The 20,000-nt window shown below is 45.0% G+C and overlaps 1 protein-coding gene across 3 annotated transcripts in view; it reads right to left on the minus strand.

Annotated features, from left to right (window-relative positions):
* ptpn11b (protein tyrosine phosphatase non-receptor type 11b) overlaps positions 1-20,000 on the minus strand; it is a 68,122-nt gene that overhangs the window by 7,218 nt on the left and 40,904 nt on the right. For 2 of the 3 annotated variants that reach the window (XM_063208973.1, XM_063208974.1), the window contains exons 4-14: positions 18,836-19,028; positions 18,059-18,175; positions 16,660-16,773; positions 14,878-14,974; positions 14,469-14,548; positions 11,995-12,165; positions 11,213-11,344; positions 10,563-10,717; positions 9,988-10,055; positions 3,311-3,462; positions 601-707 (exon numbers count right to left, since the gene is read on the minus strand). In XM_063208973.1, the coding sequence (XP_063065043.1) occupies positions 601-707; positions 3,311-3,462; positions 9,988-10,055; positions 10,563-10,717; positions 11,213-11,344; positions 11,995-12,165; positions 14,469-14,548; positions 14,878-14,974; positions 16,660-16,773; positions 18,059-18,175; positions 18,836-19,028 (1,386 nt within the window). The remainder of the gene's footprint in view (positions 1-600; positions 708-3,310; positions 3,463-9,987; positions 10,056-10,562; positions 10,718-11,212; positions 11,345-11,994; positions 12,166-14,468; positions 14,549-14,877; positions 14,975-16,659; positions 16,774-18,058; positions 18,176-18,835; positions 19,029-20,000) is intronic. The other variant, XM_063208975.1, reaches the window with a different exon arrangement.

The raw sequence follows: 20,000 nt of genomic DNA on the forward strand, positions 1-20,000 counted from the left end.
TATTCTACAGGGCACTTGTAGTGATTACGAGTGTGACTTACTACATTATTAGGAAAATTATGACATATGAGGATGTGTAGGGAGGCACTTACAACGATGTCATTATATGATCTGGGGCCTCATGTACAAAGACTAAGATTTCCTACTGAATCTTTGCATGTGTGAAAATCTGGAAAGATACATACAGTAAGCACCTCAAATTTGAAAGGTATCAGAGGTTTTCATGATGATTCACATGGTCCACATACCATTTCACATGAAATTTAGTACACATGCGTCTTTCATGTTAAGTCAGTCTTGGTACATCTCGAACTGAACATTTCCATCAAAAGTTACTAGGTAACTTTTGTGCGTAACCACTGTGCCGGGGAACACTAGTGTGATCATCTGGTGTGCAGTGGAAAATTATACAATGAGTGTACATTGTTAATATAAATAGGGTTCTATTTTCAGTCAACATTTACAACTGGTGGTCTGCCTTGGCATTTTGTCCATAAAAAAGGTGTGCCCTGGCTCAAAAAAGGTTGAAACCCACAGGCGTAAATAAGCTTCGTACCTGAGCCCCCTGGATGTAGAAAATAGAGAGTAGGGTGCACTTACACTGATGATGAGCGTGAAGACATGCTGGTCATGCTAGGCTTCCCTCTGGTGTTTGTCATGGGGGGGTACTTGATATTAGAATACTCCCTCTCCTTCGTCTTGTTCCTCTGCAAACCACACACAAACACACAAACACACACACGCGCACATGCACAAACAAATAAAAACATTCGAAATGCGAAGACAAGTTTGAGGAGTAATTCAATCCTATAAAACGCACAAACAAGCAGATTACGGCATGCGATAATGTAACTGTGAATATTAATTCTCATAAAAAAATGGGACGATTCATTGCTACAGTATGCCTGAGCAGCCAAGGACGAAGCAACACGGTAAAACCTGAAATTAATCACTGCTGACAAATACAAAAAAAAATGTTGCTTTACTGTGCCAGAAGTAATGAAAGCACTGAACGTGATTTACAACACAGCCACAGTGCTGGCAGATGGATGGACTAATCGCTTTCTCTTTCTTTCTTTAGTATGTGCCACCAACAGACAAGGAAAACACATTCTCTGAACAGTGCAAAGTAAAAAATGCTGTGTTAATTAAACACTTAAAAGAGTTGATTCAACATCTTCTGAAGTGTATTTGGTTCCAGAGCACTCTCTAAGTGTTAACATTTGTTCTCGCTTTAGGACTTCTGGTGGGCTTGTGATGAGGTCTGTGGGGGCGTTTGTTAAAAAAAGGTTGAGAAGCAATGTACTGTGGAGCTGCAGTGACTTGTGTGGTCAAAAAATAACGCAGCGGGACACCCTACCAGCTGCACTCGTACAGTCTTTTGACTTCTTTCATGACACGGTGAGGGCTTGATTTGACACAGCGGGAGAAGTGCCTAAAGGGCAGTCATTTTAACAGCTTATGATTAGACTGGTGAAAAAGCTGTCACTGTAATCCTAATTAATGTATGATTCAGTGTGCGTGTGGGGGGGGGGGGGTGATAGTGAGAAATTTTGTGTGTGTGTGTGTTCTGAATGTGTGTGTGTGTGTGTGTGTGTGTGTGTGTGTGTGTGTGTGTGTGTGTGTGTGTGTGTGTGTGTGTGTGTGTGTGTGTGTGTGTGTGTGTGTGTGTGTGTGTGTGTGTGTGTGTGTGTGTGTGTGCGTTTGTGAGCGCATGTACTGTATGAGCGTTTGTGTGTGTATAAGAATGTGCATGTGAGTGTGCGTGTGTGTGCGTGCCTGTGTGTGTGTGTGTGTGTGCGCGCGCGCGCGTGTGTGTGTGTGTGTGTGTGCGTGTGTGTGTGTGTGTCTGTCTACGTGTGAGGGTGGGGTCAAATGCTGACATGGAAAGCCCACTTTATGGCAGTGGTTCTCAGCAATGCAGTGTTGAAAAGCAGGGGTGGGTAAATAATTCACACGGCAGTAGTAAAGATGGGTAGAAAATTCCATAAACATATGAACAACAGGCCAGAGTATTTCTAAGACACTACTGTACACGCGGCATTTGCTCCAAATTCCTTTACAGTCTTTTTTTTATTGCAGGGCATACACTAGAAATGAGTGATGTTTTCATGTTGTGTGTCTTCTTGGAAGTCCAAACAGGCACATACAGTAGTGCATGCACGTGTTACAGTAAATTAAGTTATGACATGGATTTATAGAGCATTATAAGCTAGATTCATGGTTATTCATAACTCTTAATATAAAGCGCCATGAAGCATTATGAGTGTAGTCATAATATGTTGTAACTAAGTAATTATAATGTGCATTATAATTTGTTATAAATGTGCTTATAATGCGCTATAGATATGAGCTCCATAGAAAGTGTTACCAAATAAAATAAAAACCAACATCCATTTGCACACTCCTACACCACACTTACACCCACAGCTGGCAAAGGGCTTAACTGGAGGAGGATCAAAGGGGGGCTTTTTGCCTTTTTGAAAAAGAGTGTATGCTGTAAATACCATTTACTGTGCATATGTCTGTTTTACTCACTCCTACACCCAAACACCCACAACTGGCAATGCGGATCCCACTGGAGGTGCAAGAGACCCTGATGGACCTGGACGGAGTCTGCTCTGCAATTTCTTATTCTGCTTTTAGTGTAGAAGTAGAGTTTACATACAGACGGTTCACTGGATCTTCACTGGACCTCACACTGGCAATGTACTGTAATGTCCGAACTGTACATTCTCACACCCACAACTGCCAGCGAGCCCCAGGTGGAGGTGGATGACACCTAATGTCAGTTGAGTGTTTTAGAGGGGAACATACCTTTTCGCTTTCGTGACAGTTTACCTTCATTTCCCCTGCATATTGTACACTACTGATTATGTCCTTGTTCCTAAGTCACTTTGAATGAAAACAGTGTATACTCTCTGTAATGTAATGCAACGCAATGTAATGTATAATCACACATTTGCTGACACTTTTATCCAAAGCAACTTACAGCTATTGTTCTTCAGGGTATTGGTTAGAGTCCCGTGTGCCTTGCTCAAGGGCACTTCAGCCAAGGAGAGAGGAAGGGATTGGTAAGGGTGGGGATTGAACCTTCAACCCCTAACAGATATTACAGTGTATTGGTTACAGCCCCTGGTGATATGTGGGGATAGGTGTCTTGCTCAAGGCCCCTTCAGCCATGGATGGAGGTGTAGGGAGAGGACAGGTGTGATTCAAACTTACAACCCCCTAATTGAAAGACTAACTCCCTAACCACTAGGTCATGGCTGTGATGTCATGTAATGTCATGTGACGTAAGGTACAGTACCTGCTCCTCCTCCAGCCTCTTCTGTGCGGTGTCGATGTACTGCTGCACGGCCATGTAGATGAACTTGTACTGGGCCTCCGTCTGTACCATGCCTGACCGCTGCTGCCTCACGTGCTGGATGCTCTTGGGGATGTCGATGTCACAGTCCAGCCCTGTGGAGGCAGACAGGCATAGGAAAAGCACAACATTACATTAAATTACACTATATTACAGGGTATTGTAGGGGTGTAAATCACTGCTTCCATGACGATATCATTTGATATCGATTTCTTTAGGCAGCGTTTTTATTATTTTCGATACTTAAGAATGCCCCACAATATGCTACGATTTGATTTGATTTTTTTCCCAGTTACTTTTCCACTTCTATTAAGTTGCACCACTACAGTAACAGCTAGGGCACTGGGCAAGGGCCAGTGATTTGATTATTTTCAATACTTAAGAATGCCCCATGATACGGATATATTTCGATTCGATCGTCGGCCGCAGGATTGATGCATATCGATTATTATTTACACCCCCAGGGTATTGGTTACAGTCCTTGGAGCAATGTGGGGTAAGGTGCCTTGCTCAAGGGCACTTCAGCCAAGGAGGGAGGAAGGGACTGGTAAGGGTGGGGATTGAAGAAGGAGAGAAGTGCCTCACACTCTCAAGTGAAATAAACAAGTTTTTAATGTGACAACGTTTCGGCCTGTCGGCCTTCCTCAGGTCACGTGTGGATTGCATAAGGGTGGGGATTGAACCTGCAACCCGTTACAGATATTAAAGGGTATCGGTTACAGACCCTGCAGCAATGTGGGGTTAGGTGCCTTGCTCAAGGGCCCTTCAGCCAAAGAGGGAGGAAGGGATTGGTAAGGGTGGGGATTGAACCTGCAACCCTGTGATCTGAAGTCCAACTCCCTAACCATTACATCACGGTGTCACCTCAAAGAGGACAAAAAAACTCCGATGATACTTCCTTGGGGATACCATTGTTATTGTCTAGCTCAGGGGTTCCCAACCTTTTCCAACTTGGGGCCCACTCGAAATTGTCACAAATGTTCGGGGCCCACCTCTGACCCAATTACGAATAAAACTCAAATAAATCAACAGCAACACACACCAAAATGTGATTATATTTTTTAGAAAATTATTTCAAGGCCCATTTGGAATACCTTCAGGGCCCACCAATGGGCCCCGGCCCATAGGTTGAAAATCACTGGTCTAGCTCTAAAGATGAAGAGGCATAAACGAAGAGCTGGTTCAATTCCGATACAGACAAACAAAACAAACAACCACACTCCCTCGAAATTGGGGATGTTGGTGTCTCATTTTAGCCTCGGAGGAGGGAAAGCAGCAGAAGAAATGGTCCGTGTATATTTTCGTTCATTCATTATTCTATTTTGGATATCACACGCGAAAGGAATAAGGACTCGTTTATGATGATTTACGCTTGAATATCACTTATGAAATGGAACGAAGCGCCATATTTTGCTATTTTGTAGGTACTGAAAATGAAATGTTGAATCTTAGAAAAGAGAGAAAAGCAATAAAGAAAAATTTCCTTTTGAATTGCGTCTTTTGTTTATTCAGAATTCGGGTGACCTGAGAGTAAATCCTGGAAGGCTGGTTGAGCCTTCATTACATGGTTTCTTTGGAGGCAAACGGACTTTGCAGGCATTGTTGATGCAATATACAGAACGTTGCTACACTTCAACGATGTGGTCGATATGTGATGACTGTGCGAGGAATTTGTGAGATGGTTGCGTGGGCTATCCATATCAAGCAAGCGCCACAAGCATGTGCATACGCGTCACCACCATTGAGTAGGGCGTCCTAGAGGGGGGTAGAAGAATGATTTACCGTCTATTTTTTTTACTTTTCAACCTAATTTAACTTTCGAAACAACATTTCATGTGCTTAGGCCTGGTCTTAACACTTGATTGTATTTGGCCATATAGCCTATTATAGCGTCCTAATCCAACAGAAGTGCAGCTGTGCGACCGGGACAGATATCTTCGATGGGAAGGGGTAGACCAACTGTCATCGAGAACATTGACAGTTCTTACGATCAGCATCAGTTTCACAGTTCATCTCAAGCCTTTAGGTGTATCTACCCGGACATATTGCTTTCCAACAATATCACTAATGTTCCAAATACACCAAAGCGAAATGTGTATTCAACATGCGTAAAACCCGGTATGGAGAGTGCGCGCGCTTCAGCTCATTACACTTGCCAGAATACGCAACAGTTTGCGTGAGAACACTGCTTTGGACCGTTTGCTCCCTTATGCATATTACTATGTGAAAGGGTATAATAGGTTATTGATTCCAGAGACTTTAGCCTTTATTTAGGCTATAAAGTTGAGTCCATAACATAAAGGGAACTTCATCTCTATTTTATAAGGCGGACGCACGCTCCAATACAGGCCTAACCATCACGCGTGCTGCGCATAGGCCTACTAGCCTGTACATCGCAAAAATGTTTTTCATCATTATATTATTTTTCTGTTGTGTCTCTGGCTCCAGCTACTGTTCTGTGTCTCGTTTGGTAGCTAGACCTTTTCTGATGCGTTTCAGACGGCAAACTTTCCTTCCGGGTAAACAGAGGGGGAGGGGTCAGTCAAATGAAATTCAATAAACGAATAGCCAAATATCACAAATTGAAAAACAATCAAAAATGTTGTCATTTTTTATAATGCTATTATGGTATGAAGTAACACATGCAGAAAACAAAATACAGCCATTTCTGCTTGTATTGCTTTAATCAAAACAAGAAGTTGCACCCTTTTTTGAATTTCATATTTCATTCCAAAATAGAATAATGAATGAACGAAAAAGTACACGGACCAGAAATGGAGAGCTCGCTCAATTTCAGGAAGAGAAAACCGAAAACAAAAAACAAACACACTCTCTCGAAATTACAACCCAAGTTATACAGTGCAAAGATTACACCGCTCTCAAAAATATAAAATTGTTGCGGTTTCAAAATGAAGCAGAGACATTCATACAATGCCCTGCGGCACTATGAATTATTTTTCCATCTCCAAGATACATATCCACACATGCATGCCCGTGAGCGCACACACACACACACACACAGGCATGGATATGGATATGGATACACACACACACACAGACACACACACGCACACAGACACACACGCACACGCGCAAACATGCACACACGCACACACACACACACATACAGACACACACACACGTGTCCGTGCTCCGCTGAGAAGACTCCTCAGCATGTGGTTGAGGAGGGAAACACAGCGCTGCCTTCCCCTCCGTGCTCCTCCGTGCCTAATCACTGACAAATGATCTATTTATGCAGATCTGATGGGGGGGAGGTAATGCGGTAATTGTCCAAGCGCACGCTAGCAGAACCACTGTAATCAATCCCCTGCCGAGGGACATGACACAGGCAGAGCGATGCAGAGTGATGGAGATGGAGAGGTGGAGAGAGAGAGAGATGGAGAGAGGCAGTGATGGAGAGAGAGATGGAGATGGAGCGAGTGTGGCAGAGTGATGGAGAGAGAGATGGAGGTGGAGAGAGTGAGGCAGAGTGATGGAGATGGAGAGGTGGAGAGAGAGATGGAGAGAGAGATGCAGTGATGGAGAGAGAGATGGAGGTGGAGAGAGTGTGGCAGAGTGATGGAGAGAGAGATGGAGATGGAGAGGTGGAGAGAGAGAGAGATGGAGAGAGAGATGCAGTGATGCAGAGAGAGATGGAGGTGGAGAGAGTGTGGTGGTGATGGAGAGAGAGAGATGGAAATGGAGAGAGTGAGGCAGTGATGGAGAGAGAGATGGAGGTGGAGAGAGTGAGGCAGAGTGATGGAGATGGAGAGGTGGAGAGAGAGATGGAGAGAGAGATGCAGTGATGGAGAGAGAGATGGAGGTGGAGAGAGTGTGGCAGAGTGATGGAGAGAGAGATGGAGATGGAGAGGTGGAGAGAGAGAGAGATGGAGAGAGAGATGCAGTGATGCAGAGAGAGATGGAGGTGGAGAGAGTGTGGTGGTGATGGAGAGAGAGAGATGGAAATGGAGAGAGTGAGGCAGTGATGGAGAGAGAGATGGAAAGAGGGAAGCAGAGTGATTGAGAGAGAGAGAGTGAGGCAGAGTGATGGGGAGTGAGATGGAGATGGAGAGAGTAAAGCAGAGTGATGGAGAGAGAGATGGAGGTGGAGAGAGTGAGGCAGAGTGATGGAGAGAGAGATGGAAAGAGGGATGCAGAGTGATGGCGAGAGGTGGAGAGTTGATGGGAGAACACCACAGGAGAGTCTTGATGTCAATGTCAGTGCAGTTTTCTCTCTCCATTATTATCATAAAATTAACTTACAGCTTAGACAAACACATTGATACAGCTCATTCATGCAACTGCATTGAACACAAACTAAGGGTGAAGATGGAAAAACACTATGGGACAGTCTCTCTAGATGTCACTGCGCATGCCGTTTTTCCCCATTATCACCATAACGTTTAGCTTAGACAAATGCACTGGTATTCATTAAGCAAATCTATTGATACTTCTCATTCATACAACTATATTTATGGAAACTAAAGCACCAAACGCACAATTTCAAAGTAATGGAAAGTAATCAAGAGTTGTGGGAGAACACCACAGGCATCTTCCTAGATACGAGTGTCAATGCAACTCAATTTTTTCCCCCTTAATGAAAACAAAATATCATACCTTAGAGACAAAGACGAATGCATTGATGGTTCTCATTCATGAAACTATACATTAAACCAGGGCATCAAATCTATAATTACTTTTCCTGCTTTTAACTTTGTAAAATAGAAAGAAAAATGTCTGCACACTTAAATCATCTTTCCGTGTTCTTTTTAATAAGCCCAGCTTTCGGTCTACTGACCTTCCTCAGGGCTCAGTTCAGTTCCTGCTTTGAACTTTGCAATAGATTTACTTCTGTTTTTAGATGCGTCCCAGCATCTCTATAACAGGGTCTGTCTGTCCGTCCGTCCGTCCGTCCGTCTGAAACGCATTCCTTCAATTGTTCCTTCCTGTGGCCACAAGGCGGCAGAGTTGGCATTTAGGACCGGAGCGATTTTGGACCGGAGCGAATGTGTGCAATCCAAAACGTTGGCCATATGATGGGTCTTTCTCAAATGCAAGGCCAGAGTCCTTCCAAGTGTATCAGCCTAATCAGTCACGCCCAGTGATTGGATACTTTTTGGTGAACTCTACAGAATATCCAATCACTGGGTATGACTAATAAAGGGTATCCAATCACTGGGCGTGCCTAATTAGGCTGATACACTTGGAAGGACACAGGCCTTGCATTTGAGAAAGACCCGATATGTTACCAAACCGGCAAGACTGATTGCATTGTGAGATAACTGAGGGGGCCATTCAATTTTCGGCATTGTTTTGCGTTTGGACAATGGGAGGCAACTTTATTTTGGTTCGTCAGAGACTCGCGGAAATGAACGATTTAGAAGTCGGCAGGCAGTTTTTGACACAGATGTTTGTGCTCGCATAGAAGGGCATTTGCATTGCATAACGCTCGACGACATGGAACCGTAATTAGTTGACAGGCGACCTGCAGCGCATACAGCTCTTCCTCTAAACGTGGACGTGTAACATTTGGTTAGCTTTTCTCCTTTCATAACATTCACATTTTTCTTTCTGCTTGGATCGAGGGCGTTTGCCTTGCATAACGCTCCACGACATGGAACTGTAATTAGTTGACAGCCCGCAGCGCCTCTAAATGTGGCCTTTTTTGTCTTTCATAACATTCACATTTCCTCTGCTTTTGTCCAGTCCACAAAATCGGGTTCAGACGTCTGTGTGTAGCCTACGAGCCTCCCTTTTAATATTCCCAGCGAGTTTACTTCTGCCTTTTCAGTGAGTAGCCTAGTCAGTGTGCGCTGCGCTCTGAAACATGGTGCTAGACAGCTGGGCCATTTGACATACGGTGTGTTACTCGTAGGCTACAAAGGGAGGTTCTTTCGTTGGCGGGCTCGTACCCCACAGGTGCTTTCCGTTGCGCTCAGAGAGAGCACGGGAGATAACGCGTCTTTCGTAATTGCTTTGCAGTCGTGTGAATTTGGTTAACTCTGGCACGGAAGCTCACTGCTTTGTGCCTTGACGGTGAAGCTGGTATTGAAAAATAAGCGCATAATTCACCTAAAGGGTGAACCCATAAGCGCATGATTCACCCAAACGGTTTTATTTATTTATTATTTGTCGATGTTTACATTCTTTCCCACATGCACATGATGCTGAAATGGCGTGATACTAAAGGTTGATACTAATAAAAAAAACTAGTAATTTGTAATGTAGCCTAGGCTACTTGATCTAGGCTATGTGACATTTGAAATCATATGGTTGTTTTCCAAATCCAAGAATGATAAGCTTATTATAGCCTAAACTGCAAAAAATAAAGCCATGTCTCGCCATTTTGCTGCCTGCCACATTATTTGCAGTTTCCATGAGCAATATGACCAATAAACACAAAGTACATCCTCAGGGGGGCGTTGACAGGTTAGGAGGAGGCCAGGGGGGCGTTTGGGGGGGGGGAATGGCATAGTTGGAACTGGCATAGAGGGACGCATCTGTTGTCCGCCTGTCGGCCTTGTTCCTCCCCAAACAGTTTTTATTTTACATATTCCCACATTACTCACTTAGTTCATCAAAGAAAACATGTGTTTACAGCAACAAAAAAAAAGCCATACCTTGTCTGCTGATGATGTCGATGAGCATGTCGATTACGATGATGGTTCCTGTTCTTCCAATCCCTGCACTGGGGGAAACAAACACAAAAACCGCAAAGACAGCAGAAAAAAAATCAAAATGAATCACATCAATTACAGGTACACAGCTGGCCTAGCTGGAGGGGGTGAAACTGGCAAGGATATATGCCTTCCATGAATTGCTGACCAGCCTGAAAAACAATTTCTATCTAAAGCAACTTTTTTTCTCTGAAAACAATGGTACATTTTGATACTTGCTTTTAGATCCGCTACCGTTATGTCTGATGTACTTTTGATACAAGCTTAACTATTGTGCTTCGTAGCAACACTTTTATTTTCTTGTGCTAGGTCATGGAATGTGTAGCCTATTCATGGAAAGCAGGTTGTTTACAACTGCTCAGGGAAGGCGGGATAAGAGGACAAAGGTGTCAGTTGTCCTGGGCCCAGGGAAAGAGTGACCCCAAAATTGAGTCCTTGTATTGACTTGGGGGTCATATCAGATTGTTTTCGTCCTGGGCCCAGCAAAAGCTGTCAGAGACCCTGACTTTGCTTCTTACCTGCAGTGTACCACGATGGGCCCGGTCTCTGGAATAGCTGTCTGGGTCCGGTTGACCTGCTCCAGGAAGCTCAAAACTCCCCCAGGCTCGTTGGGCACCCCATGGTCCGGCCAGCTAAGGTACTGGTAGTGCCAGATGTACCGGGGTGCTTCCCTCTGAGACAGAGACAGAGACAGAGAGAGAGAGAGAGAGAGAGAGAGAGAGAGAGAGAGAGAGAGAGAGAGAGAGAGAGAGAGAGAGACAGAGACAGAGAGAGAGAGAGAGAGAGAGAGAGAGAGAGAGAGAGAGAGAGAGGGAGGGGTGGGTGGGGGCTGTGAGAACTCAACATCGTATAGCACAGAGAGTTTGAGAAATCTAAATAATTTGCATTCCCATCTAAATAACGTATGGGTAGTGTGCTGGAGGGAGAGAGCAAGAGTGAGAGAGAGATAGAGAGATAGAGAGAGAGAGAGAGAGAGAGAGAGAGAGAGAGAGAGAGAGAGAGCAAGACAGATCAATAGAGATGGAGAAAGAAAGAAAGAAAGAAAGGCAGAAAGAAAGAAAGAAAGAAAGAAAGAAAGAAAGAAAGAAAGAAAGAAAGAAAGAAAGAAAGAAAGAAAGGAAAGACTTGTGGACAGACTTGTGGTCCTGGTGATGGATGGAGTACTCACCTTGTCTGTGCGCGTCACCTCCAGTTCTCTCAGGATGTAGTCCTGTGCCGTGTGCTCCTCCACGTTCTTCACACTCACTTTGCCAAACTCCCGCGTGGAGTTGTTGTCTGGCCAGTACCGTACGCACTTATTCTGCACCACAGACAGTTAAAGAAAGAAACAAGAACAGGACCATGAGCCTCCAGTAAGGGATGTTGACCTTGTGGGCCACTGATAACAGCATGCTTTTGTGTGTATCAGTTTGTGAGTGTGTATCAGTTTGTGTGTGTGTGTGTGTGTGTGTGTGTGTGTGTGTGTGTGTGTGTGTGTGTGTGTGTGTGTGTGTGTGTGTGTGTGTGTGTGTGTGTGTGTGTGTGTGTGGTCAGGTGCTGTGCTGGGCAGTGTGCGTGGGCACATGCGTGTGTTTTGCCAAGAAATCCTCACTAAAATAACAAAAAATGTGTCAAGATATTGCTTCTTGTCCTGCTAACGAAAGCAATTCTAAAGTAATAATAACCAAAACAAGATAGCACTGTTGCTGGTAAGATGCAAATTTCCAAAACATTTATTCGCTGATGGTTAGGTAAATTGTCAGTTGAGTGTTTTGTGTGTGTGTGTGTGTGTGTGTGTGTGTGTGTGTGTGTGTGTGTGTGTGTGTGTGTGTGTGTGTGTGTGTGTGTGTGTGTGTGTGTGTGTGTGTGTGTGTGTGTGCGTGTGTGCGTGCGTGTGTGCGTGCGTGCGTTTGTGTGTGCGCACATATGCCCACATGCGTATGTGTGTACAGTAGAAATCATAACAATCACCATCAGGCGCCCTACCCTGCCTCTCTCCATCTCCTTGGTGGTCATGACGATGACGTGCGTGTTCTCCTGGTACACCATCTTCCAGAAGTCCTGCACCGTGTTCTGCAGGCAGCCCTGCGTGGCGATGAAGACCTTCCCCTCGTCCACATGCCGACCGTCCTCCTGAGCCGCCTGCGAATGATGAATCACACTCTCTATGACACCAGTGCATGCCACCACAGGACAGCATCAAGGTCATTGCCTTACTGCTACTATATGACTGGTTGAGTGTTATGTTGTATTGCAAACTAGTTTAGTATGGTGCATCATCATTATCCTTAGATTACGGTACATTATTATATGGTTGTGACGTCATCGGTCGAATGCTCCATTCATTTCAACGGGGCTCCCCAACGTTCGCACGTCTGTTATTTTTCGATAACGGACGGGTTGGTCTATAACAGACCGCTGTCAATGGCAACAAGACTTTTCACTGCTAAAGCGACTTTTCAACAAGACTCTAATCAGCTGCTGTGATAGACAACACCTGTTGTCCTGGCTACCTAGCTAGCGCGGTGTTCCACAACGGCACTGTTTTGTTTTGCGCAGCAACAATCTTAACATTAAATAGGCCTAAAGAAATGTCCCCGCCATGTGTGAATCATGTAAGTATATCCATATAATAAGCGGGTTAACTTTCGGCGAGTCGGTCGCTTTGTGGAATAGCAGCACTTCAGAGAGAACAAGACCCCTCCGCTCCGCGTCGGGGTCTAAAGATTCTCTCTGTCATGCTGCTATTCCACGGTAGCGACCTTCTCGCCGAACGTTAACCCTTACGTATTTACTGTGTATTTTCTGCGTAACCATAGGGTAACAGAGAGAAGTTACATGGTATCTAACGGGTAAAAAAGGGGTAATTACAAAGTAAATACTATATAATACACATACATCAAGAATTTCTATGAAACTACTGCGTATTTTCTAACCATCTAATCATCAAACTTCTCTTTGTTACCCTGTTGTTACCCAATTAATGATATTTACTTTGTAATTACCCCCTTTTTACCCATTAGATACCATGTGACTTCTCTCTGTTACCCTGTTGTTACCCAGAAAGTACACAGTAATTACATATGGTAACTGTACCGTAAAGTAAAGCGTTACCAAACGTTTATATGCTGGGACCCCCTTTAGGATCTAGGAATATTTTTGCAACCCCCCTCCCACATCACAAATTGCCATTTTAAGGACATTAAATCTTTCAAGTCAAGTCAAGTCATCATATTCCATATTCCTCCCACATCATATTCATATCCCATATCCATATGCCATATTAATTTCTTAGGTTGCTAAATATTATCCATCATAGACAGGTATATGAAATTGTTTAGGTTTTATGCACGCATTCTCTTCTCTCTGTGACCCCCCTGCTGGACCTTCACGACCCCCCCCCAGGGGTCCCGACCCCCATTTTAGGAACCACTGCTCTATTATGACACCAGCGTATGTCACCGCAGGTCACCAGCACCAAGGTCACTGACTCACTGGTTGAGTGTTATGCTGTAGGGCACGGAGTGAGCGAGCTGTCCCACTCGTTTACTTAGTTTGGTTCGTCATCGTTATCCTTGGGGGTGGAAACTTGACATTTTGGCATCTTTTAATCTGAGATGTATATCAAACATGCACACATAAGTACACGCGCACGCACACACACGCGCTTGCGCACGCACACACTGAAGCGCTAGCGCACGCACACACACAAGCACACAAGCACACACACACACAGACACACACACAGACACAGACACAGACACACACACACACACACACACACACACACACACACACACACACACACACACACACACACACACACACACACACACACACACACACACACACACACACACACACACACCTGTTTTAAACTGAACTGGAAAAACTGGAACCTGTTTTAAACTGAATACTGGCCATATTCTAAATCGGAATACTGTCGGTAACTAAAACGGTTCTAAACCGGAATACTGCTCTCAATGGAGGAGTGAGCGGTCCCACACTCATAGGACACAGTCACACAGGGCTAGGGCTGCCATAAATGCTGAACAGTGGCCAGGGAGCATTTGGAGGTTGCTGGAGGTTACATCTCATCTCATTTCATCTGTGGCTGCCTGTGAGGCCGTGGCTCTGGGGACCGCATTGCACAAACACTGTGCCTACCACCTGAGTTTTTCTCAGTATCTGTTGGGGGAATTCAACCCACTAGATTCTGATAACCAAGCCAATTCCCCAATGCAGTGTGGCGAGCAGGCCTGGACTGGTAATCTGGCATACAGGGCATTGCCCGGTGGTCCGACAGTCCTCAGGGGATGATGCTTTTGGGTTTTTATCATTTTTTGTAAAGCCAGGCCCACAAATAAGCGGGGGTTGCGCAGAAATACCTGAACCTTTTTTTGGGCCCAGTGCAGTTGGTGTGACACATGTGTTCCTAGACTCACTCGGATGTAGTTGGCATTGATGTAGTCGGAGCCCGACACCTCTGGGTCCGCATCCGTGATGATCACACGCGTGGTGTCAACTGAAGGGCATACATATAGAGACAGGACATAGTACATAGAAAACAAACAAATTAACCTACTAAAAATGCACATGTGTATGACTCATTTCAACTAAATGTGTAGAAAAAACACCTGCACTAAATGTACATCCTCCCTATGATCACAATAATAGTTTTTGTTGTCATTGTGTGACACAAATTCTGCATCTGTACACAATGCAATGAAATATTTGAGACCTACGCTACATTCTCTTCGAGAACAGGTCAGACAGTAGCTGCAGTAGAGGTGAGAGAGGTGATAGTTGCAATGCCCTTGTGTGTGTGTGTGTGTGACAGTCAGTTCGACTCACATGGCAGGATGTTCTTGTAGCGGTTTTTGCTCTTGTTCTCCGGCCGCTGGCCCTCCTTCCTGGGGTAGAGGAGCTTGCACTCCTGCTGCTGCAGCATCTGGGGACCCGGAGCAGAGCACAGCAGAGGACACAGCACATCACATATCAGGGACACACACACAGAAGACGACAAGGGCGGGGGGCAGGGGCAAAGGGGTCACTTGTCCCAGGCCCAGAGATGGGGGGTAGAATCGGGTCCTAATTACATTGTATGTAGGGGCAGGGGGGCTTTCAGATGACTTTGTCCCGGGCCTGGCCAAGGCTGTCAGCAGCCCTGAATACACACACACACACATGCACAGTGTTGTAAAGTCCCGCTGCTTTGTGACCTCATTACTTCCCACCCACCCAGTGTAGCACACAACACAGTGCCAAGATGAGTTGGGGACCCAGAGTAGAGAAGAGCAGAGCAGAGGACACACCACATCATATCGTATCTGACGCACGCACGCACGCACGCACGCACGCACGCACGCACGCACGCACGCACGCACGCACGCACGCACGCACGCACGCACGCACGCACGCACGCACGCACGCACGCACGCACGCACGCACGCACACACACACACACACACACACACACACACACACACACACACACACACACGCACACACACACACACACACGCACACACACAGGACCAGCCCAGTAGTATAAAGTCCTGCTGTTTGCTGACCTCATTACCGCTGGCCCACCCGCCACAGCACACACAACTCACTGCCAAGATGGCCGACCCACTCAGAATAGATATCAAAAGCGGCCCCTGGGTGTCCCCTAGAATCGCTGGCCTCAAGGACAGGCCTGTCACACACACAAGCAACCAACCACTGTAGCATAGATATCAAACTGTCCTCTAAGCCTTTTAATCGAGATACTAAAGATTCTGGACTAGACATAAAATTTCGTTCAAATGGCTTCACAAGGTTCTGTGTATACAAGAACCCAAAACATTAGGATAGACATCAAATGCACTCCATATTGCTCATTGTAATAGATAAAGACGTAGCCATTACATGTCATGCTAAATACATCTGAGGGTCTCTCACTCAAGCAAGCACAGACTCTGGAATAGGCATCCCGCTGTCCTTGACACTGCTTCCCTCAAAGTCTTTTATCAAGTAACCAAAGACTAGACATAAAATGTCCTTCAAATGCCTTTACCTATACAAAAACTCAAAACAGTCAAATAGACATCAAATGTGCTAGATGTAACACATACAGTCTGTGCCATTAAATATCATTCAAAATGCATCAGACGATCCCTCATGCAAGATAACAAAGACTCTGCATTAGACATCAAACTGTCCCCTCCCCACTGCTTCCCTCAACGGCTCTACATCACGTCCCTCATAGTCCTTTTATAAAAGCAAAAAAGGAGCCAAAGACGACTAAGTGCAGAGCTTTTGTGCACCTGCCTACTTCCTCTGATTCGGTGAGCAGTGTGTGTAGGAGTGAGGTTACACACTTTTGACACAGTGCCCAACAGCACCCTCTGGAGGTCCCCAGGGAGGATATCGGGTGAGTAGCCTTCTTTAGACACACCACGAGAGGTCATGAGAACTCCAGGAAGAGGGATCGCGAACCCTACACCACCACCATTCACAACGACAGGACAGCAGAAAAGACCCATAGAAGATGCTGAGGCTCAGAGTTTTATTCAAGATGAGCAACAGAGAAGACGTGAAGGGGAGAGGAGAGGACAGGAAGGATGTTTTATTCAGGCCTGTCTGGAAACTCACCTCAAACTCCTCCCAAAATCCTTGCTTGGGCTTCTCGGAGTTGTCAGCCAGTTTGTTCAGTTCCTTCACCCGGTTCTCGATGTTTGCTGCATTTATTCTCGTTGCATTAAACGGCTTGCAGGGCGCAAAGGGAATATGAAAACAGAAAGTAGGAAACATGAATAAGATATAACCCAAAACGGTGATTACCACAAGGAATGATAAATGGAAGAACTGTATAAATAAAAAAGAGGCCAATTTTTGTGCTTCTTCACATTTTTATTTTTTTACTCCCATCCAAAGCCTTCATGAATCTTTACTTTCTGCTTGCACTTGATTTCGTAATCTACCCTCAGAGATTTTGTGCCCTTTCTGACAAACACTGAAAGCAAAAATCAAAGGGCTTTCAGTTGTTGTTTCTACAGGAAGTTCAAGGCACTATGGCATTTTAACCCTATTGCTTGGGTTGTCAAGTTGTATTACTCCATCTAAACAAACACAGGGGTCATTTGCAGGCTATCAGTAAGAAGGGTAACACTTTATTTTAGGTTTACATCTATAAGCACTAATACATACAATGTTAATGCCTGTATAAGTAGCTTGTAAGGCATGTACTAGCAAAATCAAATATTTGTTAGGCATGTATTCGCAAATGTCTTGTTCATTTCATTTATTTAAACTCGAAGAATCATTGAGGGCCCAGCCCTCATTTACAATGATGTCGAGTAAAACAAACAATTGCACATATAAAATCATATATAAACAACGAACATACACAATACACCATAAATCATATAAGAGGTAAGAATTAAGACAAACTATGAATTAAAACTTATGAGTTAAAACAAGTGCAAGTATGTGATAAAAAACTTCCCAGTGTAACTTTAAAATGTTCTAATGGCACAAAGGCTTGAAGACCCATCCTTTGTTGTAAGTTATTCCAAACTGAAGGTCCACAGACACTAAAAGCTGTTTTACCCAGTTCAGTGCGGGCATAAGGGACCTCCAGTAAAAAATTGCTGCTGCGGGTTTGGTATGGGTTGGAGTGCCAAACTAAAAGAGATGAAATATAAAATGGGAGTTTGCCAGTGAGGGCCTTATAAATAAAAATATGCACAATAAGGGAATTATTACCAATTTAACCTTAGTAAGGACCTAGTAGGCCTTAGCATTTGCTTAGTACATGCCTTACAAGGTACTTGTGTAGGCATTAACATTGTATGCATTAGTGCTAATAGATGTGTCCCTAAAATAAAGTGTTACCGTAAGAAGTTGTAGCTTAGTTTCACTCTGTATTCCTTGCACATAGAGTGCGCTCTTACACATAGCATTTTCGTCACTATGTCAGTTTCCTTTTTGGAGGGTTTGCATATAGGTCTGTGAACCTCATTTTACCCAGAATGCACCCTGCTGTGCCTACCTGTTTTAGGTGCACCACGATTCCGCTCTTCTCCACCATGGGGTTCTTCTTGTAATGCTCCACCAGGTCGGCCAGGGTGTCGAACCGCTCTCCTCCACCCACGTCATATTTGCCGTCCTGTGGAGACCAACATGGAAAAACATTAAATGAATAACATTGCACTGGATGTTTAATGTGGTGACGCTCAAATCAGTTCAGACAACAAAGCATCAGGACAAAACACAAAAGCACCTAGATTTTCCCACTATGACGTGAAATTGAAGGCAAAAGAAACCCTGGGAAACTTCCATTGTCATTGTGACGCAGCAATCCATGGCACACAGTTCCCATTTTTGCCTCACCTGTGCAAGGGGGCAGACCCAATACAGCGCCCCAAGGGAGCAGTGGGGCGGGACAATACCATGCTCAGGGTACCTCAGTCATGGTGTGGAAGGATGGGGGAGAGCACTGCTTAATTACTCCGCCTACCAAAACGGTGGGACGGGAGTTGAACCAGCAACCTTTGGACTATAAATCTTACACCCTAACCATATAGCCATAACTGCCAAGAAGTGCCATGGGGATAGTTAAACAAAATAAATTGATTATTTTTTTCTAAATGAATAATGAACGAACACAGCAAAATACAGTATACAGACCCAAAATGACCAATTAAGAGGGGTGCTTTTTGTTCAATGGATCATGACGTGCGTGGCCTTGGTCATGCTGTCCTTATTATACTATAATTCGTATTATTCTGGTTTGGGACAACTGCATTGGTGGAGGTAGGGCTCTTACCTGGTATCGGATCATGACGTGTGTGACTTTGGTCTTGCGGTCCACGTTCTCGTGCTTCTCCTCGTTGGTGAGGACGGACAGCACAAAGTCGCCCGGCTTGCTCTGGCTCTCGCGCACCAGGAAGCTGCCAGGCTTGCCCTTCTCCGTCAGGAGCTTCTCCGCGTCACGCCCTGACAGATGCCCGTGGTACCACCTGAGCATGGGGGATTAGGGTGGGGTGAGGATGGTAGAGGAGTAAAGAGGTCTGGGGTTGTAAGATCTGAGATTGATGGATGACAGAATAATAACGTTGCTGTTATCTTTAAAAGGTTTGCTTAGGGGGGCATCCCCCATTGCCATTCTAGGTGTGGTTCCATCCCCCCGTGGTGTCACCGGCCCTGGCAAGACAAAGGCCTTATGGTCATCTCACCACCAGTATTTAAGGAGATGATGGTAAGCTGCTCTTGGAGTCACTTACTCCAACACACGAGCTGTGTGTCTCTTTCTCTCTCTCTCTTTGTTCAACCAAACACTTTGAGCTTATTTTGACAAAAAAAAATCCTGGTAGGGAGCATGAAGACATTTTGCAAAAGGTAAAGTGATCAAAACGCAGTGCACTGAGCAATGATAGGAGATCGGAGTGAGGATTTCTCAGGTGGATAGGTCAGGGTTGGGGAGTTAAAGCAGTGGAGTGAGGTGGGGTTGAGGGATAGACGCGGTAGGGAGGGACGGAGGAGACAGATGAGGCAATATTCTAATCAGTGGTATTGCACCCACCCTGCCCAATACTACAGGTGTCTACACTGTACAAGTGTTTGACCTACTTTGCGTGCAACAACACAGCAACCTGCCACAAAGCTGAAGTTTCTGTCTCTGTAGACACACACGCACGCACGCACGCACGCACGCACGCACACACGCACAAGGCTGAGCTTAACAATGTGGAACATGTTTTTTTCCACCTCAAATGGAAACTTTTGTCGGCGATGTATAGCCTTAGGTGCGTTTGATAGTATTTCACAGGGGGGAGATGTCTCATGTCTTATGTCTTTTGCTTTTACATGCTCATGCAGAGACGGCAGAGACGCTCACTTCCCACTGTCTGGGGGATGCGTTGGCGATCAAAACACACATACAGAGAGAGAGAGAGAGACAGAGATGGGGGGGCAGCTAAACACAGACAAGA

This window comes from Engraulis encrasicolus, chromosome 10 (genome assembly GCF_034702125.1).
Source record: "Engraulis encrasicolus isolate BLACKSEA-1 chromosome 10, IST_EnEncr_1.0, whole genome shotgun sequence".
In the NCBI taxonomy this organism is placed as follows: Eukaryota; Metazoa; Chordata; class Actinopteri; order Clupeiformes; family Engraulidae; genus Engraulis; species Engraulis encrasicolus.